This window comes from Montipora foliosa, chromosome 1 (genome assembly GCF_036669935.1).
Source record: "Montipora foliosa isolate CH-2021 chromosome 1, ASM3666993v2, whole genome shotgun sequence".
Taxonomy (NCBI): Eukaryota; Metazoa; Cnidaria; class Anthozoa; order Scleractinia; family Acroporidae; genus Montipora; species Montipora foliosa.
This window is the reverse complement of record NC_090869.1, coordinates 58,191,665-58,196,664: the sequence shown is the minus strand read 5'-3', so window position 1 is coordinate 58,196,664 and position 5,000 is coordinate 58,191,665. Positions and strand designations below refer to the sequence as shown.

General features: G+C 39.3%; 1 protein-coding gene across 2 annotated transcripts in view; it reads right to left on the bottom strand.

Moving 5' to 3' along the window:
- Positions 1 to 5,000, bottom strand: part of LOC138002666 (rap guanine nucleotide exchange factor 6-like) — a 77,254-nt gene that overhangs the window by 51,525 nt on the left and 20,729 nt on the right. For both annotated transcript variants that reach the window (XM_068848672.1, XM_068848668.1), the window contains 4 exons: positions 3,881 to 3,953; positions 2,690 to 2,721; positions 1,662 to 1,766; positions 643 to 801 (listed from right to left, as the gene is read on the bottom strand). In XM_068848672.1, the coding sequence (XP_068704773.1) occupies positions 643 to 801; positions 1,662 to 1,766; positions 2,690 to 2,721; positions 3,881 to 3,953 (369 nt within the window). The remainder of the gene's footprint in view (positions 1 to 642; positions 802 to 1,661; positions 1,767 to 2,689; positions 2,722 to 3,880; positions 3,954 to 5,000) is intronic.

Genomic DNA, 5,000 nt, shown 5'->3' with positions numbered 1-5,000 from the left:
GTTTACTGACGCATGTATTTGACAACAGTGATAATTCTAACTTAAGGCAAACATTCGCTTAAAATAGATTGCGGATCGGACCGTAATCGCAGATCCCAAATTTCGTGTACCACGAAACCACCCAAGATTCTTGAAACGCGCAGCGGCTTAACTGTAGAATACCCGGCCACTCCAAAACACTGCGTCTACTTGCGTCTACTTGGCTACTCAGTTATGCGCAAACGCGCAAATGTGGCTACGCAGCTACGTGCCTACATGGCTAAATTCAAATAATAATAGCAACTTTATTCTTTTTTCTTTTTTTCAATAATAATAATAATAGCAATTATTCATTTAATTCAATGAAAGGGAGAGGATACCAGAGGTTATCCCCATCGAGGGTATCTGCCCGCAGCCAGATGTAATTGACTAAGAGTCGATTTTATGAGGGAGGAAAACCGGGTTAGCCGGAGAAAAGTCCTCGGAATCAGATTGAGATCGACTGAAAATCAGCCCACATACGACCCTAGGCCAGAGTTGAACCCGGGTCACAGAGGTAGGAGGCGCAGTTAATAACCGCTAAACCATCCTGATTCCCTGCCTAAGCTCCAATCCCCACAAAACGCCGTTAAAAAAAAACTACAATCAAATAAAAATCGTTACCTGGCAATCGTCGACGCGGGTCTTCATGACGCCATTGTGATACATCTTTTTCAGAGTGGGTTCCACTCCAAAGCTGTCTCCAAGATGAAGGGTTACGGGTTCCGCTCCATCAACAAGAATTTCAACTGAGCCATTAAGAATGACACACCAGGAGTCCAGCTGAAATGTTAGGTTGAAAAGATCAAATCTTTAAAATCGAGCCTCAATGCTCTTCAAAAGTCCTCCAGCTGGGCAGACTAAATGATTTCTAAGGTTGCACAGTGTTTTGAAAGGTTTGTTACATGCACGAGTTTTTATAAGAGGTTTCTCAAGGCATATTTTCACGTTTAACAAAAGCAAAACACAAAATCAGTCGATTCTGACTGAACGAAAGCAACTCAGTTTTTTTCCCCCAAATAATTGTACTTTTTAAGTCCCAATTAAGTTACAATAACAACTACGAGCAGCAAAGTCAAAACTGCACATTTTAAATGACGAGCACACTCTAAAACAAAACGAAACAAGTACTCATACCAAGACAAAAGTGTTTCATACATGTAGCTGACTGAAAACGTTTTATTACTGAACGCAGTTAATTTACTTTAAAAAAATTCTTCCAGCGAATGTCCTTGTGTTGGCCCATTTCCATTAGTTGGGCTAACGCTCACATGGTTCATATGGGGTAGAAAACTAGCACTTCACTTTACCCTCTAATCAGTTAATTCAAATGAGAAAATCTGTTGCGTGTATTATAAAAAAGCCACGCTCCTTCTCACGCAATTTATTTAACTGACACTCGTTATGTTTTGAAACTTCAGAAATTGGAATGGTCTACAGGATGGTCCAATTTCGAGCGCTTTCAAAATATCACTTGTTCATCCGGAATTGTATTCGAGACCGTGCGATTTCCGATGCAAAGAGCCACGCCCAAACGACTTAGACTTGAGCTGGCACGTGATGAACTGCCAAGGCTCTGTACGATGGTCACTTTACACCATCAAAATAATTGATACCCAATTCTTTAATGAAACATGACAAACCTCTTCTTTGTTTGCCATCACTGTCGAGCCTGCTTTGTCGACAACAGCAAACACCATCACAGCACATAATTCCTGCCGCACATTCATGGTCATATTTGCAAAAGCCTGCATGGGCATCAAAAGAGAAAAGACAGCAATTATTGTTTTGGTTACAAAAACACACTTCTCCAGTGGGTACGTTTTAACAAACAAAGGCTAGAAATCGCTGGTAGCTGGTCAACGTTTTCAATTTACTTCATGACTGGTATGTTTCATCGGGAAGATTAGGTTAAGCAGCACAGAACTGAATGTCAAAATCAGCAATTTTTCCAACATTGTTTTTGGAAAGCCTAACATAAATAAAGTTAAGTGTGTGGGGTTATTTCTACTGGTTTTCTGTTTTTTGCAAGGAAATTACGTTCGAAGTTGGGCTTTTACCGCTGTTTCCGCCTTTTCAGTGCGGGCTCAAAAACTAAATCAGCACCCTGCTGTGACGTAAGATATGGAGAAGAGAGATTTCGTAATCAAGAGAAACAAGTGCTGTTTCTTCGCGGACTCAATATTCACGACAAACATCAGTCAAAAACACTACTTCTATATGGGCGCTCTCGCATGTCTTCCTTAAATCATACGTCATACGCTGCAAAAATCACCGCTGACTCCTCCATTCTGAGCCGCAATGCTGATGGCCCAAAACCGGAATAAAAAACATTATTTAGGTAGAAAAACGACGGATATGCCAGAAAAAAAGTTGAAAACATTATTTTGCATGGTCTAAAGTGTAAATAAAAAATGCTTATTTTTATGCCTTTAGTTTCCCTTTAAGGTATAAGCTTCCGTTTCCAATAATGCTTCTCAAAAGCATTATAAGTGTAAACACCCATTTTAAAATGATCAGCTTTCAATAATAATTGTGACAGGTACCTCTTTTTAAATACAATAACAGTATGAATACATTAATATTTTGTCAGATTGCGTTTACCGCAGTGTCATATTGACAAAGCGTTCAATGAAAGGAGAAAAATAATCTGAAACACAAATAAACTCACCGGTAAATGTTGCATAAAATCCAGTAATGCCTCTGCAAAAAAAGTTAAGAAAATTTAGCTGCATTGGCTACTTGTAGCAGCAGCCGGCTTGGATTCGCTCTTTTAGTCAGATCATTACCCAGATTCTTCAAAAAGTGGAAGAGTTCTGGCTGATTCAGCTTTCACATTTGCATATGGTTATTTTGATTGAGGTAACCATTGCTGCTTTTGTCCACTCAAGAAGTGGAGTCAGAGGTACACTTTAGAATACCATGCAACATTAAGGGTTGGCCGCGACAACAAGAAATTGAAATTACCAAGCAGGAATCTTATCATGGCGTACATATATTTCTAGGAGCACCTGCAAGATTACCCTAAGGAGTGTCATCAGTTTAGTAGAGCAAGGTTTCTTGCAACCTTGATCGTGAGGTTTAAGAGTCCTGTTTGCTGAGCACTTCATACATGCCAACTCTCCCCGATTATCCAGGAGTCTCCCGGATACGAACCAAGTCTCCTGGTCTCCTGTACGGGTCATCAAATCTCCTGGATAAAAACGACTCTGAAACTTTTAAAGACTTTGCTCCAATGTCCAATTGCATCCCCAAGTTTAAAATAATTCGATTTTTTAAAACTCCTTTCATCGTTTCAAAATGCATTTTTCATCTCAGAGTTTTTCAAACATATGTTGATAACACTAAACCAAATGGCTTTCTTTATTTCCGTTTGTTATCACGGGTCATATAACCGATTGTTTGATTGGATCTCTGTTTAACAGATAAAAATCTCGACATAAGTGCCCTGTTTTCCCGCAAATTTACCGTTCAAGATTCACAATGGCGGTAGATTATTCTTGTATTCTGAAGGAGCTGCAAAGGGACGGGTGGGTGCCTTTTTTAGGGGGAGGTGGAGTGGGTTGGTTGATCGTGGGAAGGGGGGAGGGGTTGGGAAGACCTGGGTGGAAAAAATCTCCAGATTTTAGAGGTTGGCACCTCTGCCACTTAATGAAATAAAAGGGCACTACTTGAGCGACAACCACGTCCCAGGGTCCAAACGTGACACAAAACAATGCAGGCTTCACATTACTATCTTTTCAACAGCACAGAAAACACATACATGCATTCCAATCTAAAGATCATCTAGTAATGGCCCTGGAGTTTGAGGCCCTGTATTTTGGGGGGTCCACAAAAGTTTAGTCAATGGCTGTAAACTTACGTATGTCACTTTCAGTGCGATCACTTGGTTCCTTCTCAAGACAATCTCGCACTACATCACGAACCATCAAAGACTGAAAAATACAGAAAATAGTATTTTCAAATACAAAGTTCTAAATGACTAGTAGTTACAAGTCTAAAAATTCTTTAAAAAGTAAAAAGAAACTCTGAACCTGCCCGTCACCTACGGGAAAATTCTTCACATTCTTTTAGCTGGTGTATACTCTGCATGGAGCAATCCTTTCACAAACGCAGAACTTTCGAAGGCCTAATAATCCAACAATGGAAACCTGTCCTAAACAAACACATTCATTGCTACATAGCGAAACTCTTCCCATCGGGAATTACCTGTCAGACATTGTAAATACACAATTACGCAGATGGTCAAACTACCCTGAAGATGGCTTAACGCTGAAAACGTTCGGTTTCTTTTTACTTTTTAAAGATTTTTTAGGCTTGAAAATACTAGTCATTTTTACTGAGCGAACATTATGGATAAAGTTCTAAACAATTGCATGGTTTTTAACAATCTTTGAGTTAATCAGTAAGTTTATGTAACAATAATATATTATTATTCCATGAGCATGCATTGGATTTGATATAGTAGCGCCAAGCTGGCTATAACCAGTCTCACATCCAACAAGCTCAAGTGGAATAATTGAATGCTTGCACACTAGTCTTGTTAAAGCCAATCAGTTTCCAGCTTAGCAACACTTTTACAAATTTTCAAATTAGGTCATACGGTATACACCGTATTCCAAAATGGCTACTGATTTATGTGCATACAAATTGCCTCGTTCAAGATAAAATATTCTTTTGAATTTTAAGCTTAAGAACAAGGCATCAAGGGCTAATTTGAATAAAAACAAAAGAATATTAGTGGCCATTTTGGAATAAGGTGTAAATGAGCTGATGACAGAGATTGAGTGAACCAATCAGAAAGCTAGAAACGCAATATCCGAGACCTGTCAAAACTTTCATAAACTCATTTCACCACCAAGGTGATGGCGGTGACACAAAAGACCACAGCTCCAACCAGTAGCATTCCCTTTACAAGAAAAGGCCACAACACTGTGAAATCCATGTGCTAATCTTTGACAATGGTGTGTTTGGGGTTTTCA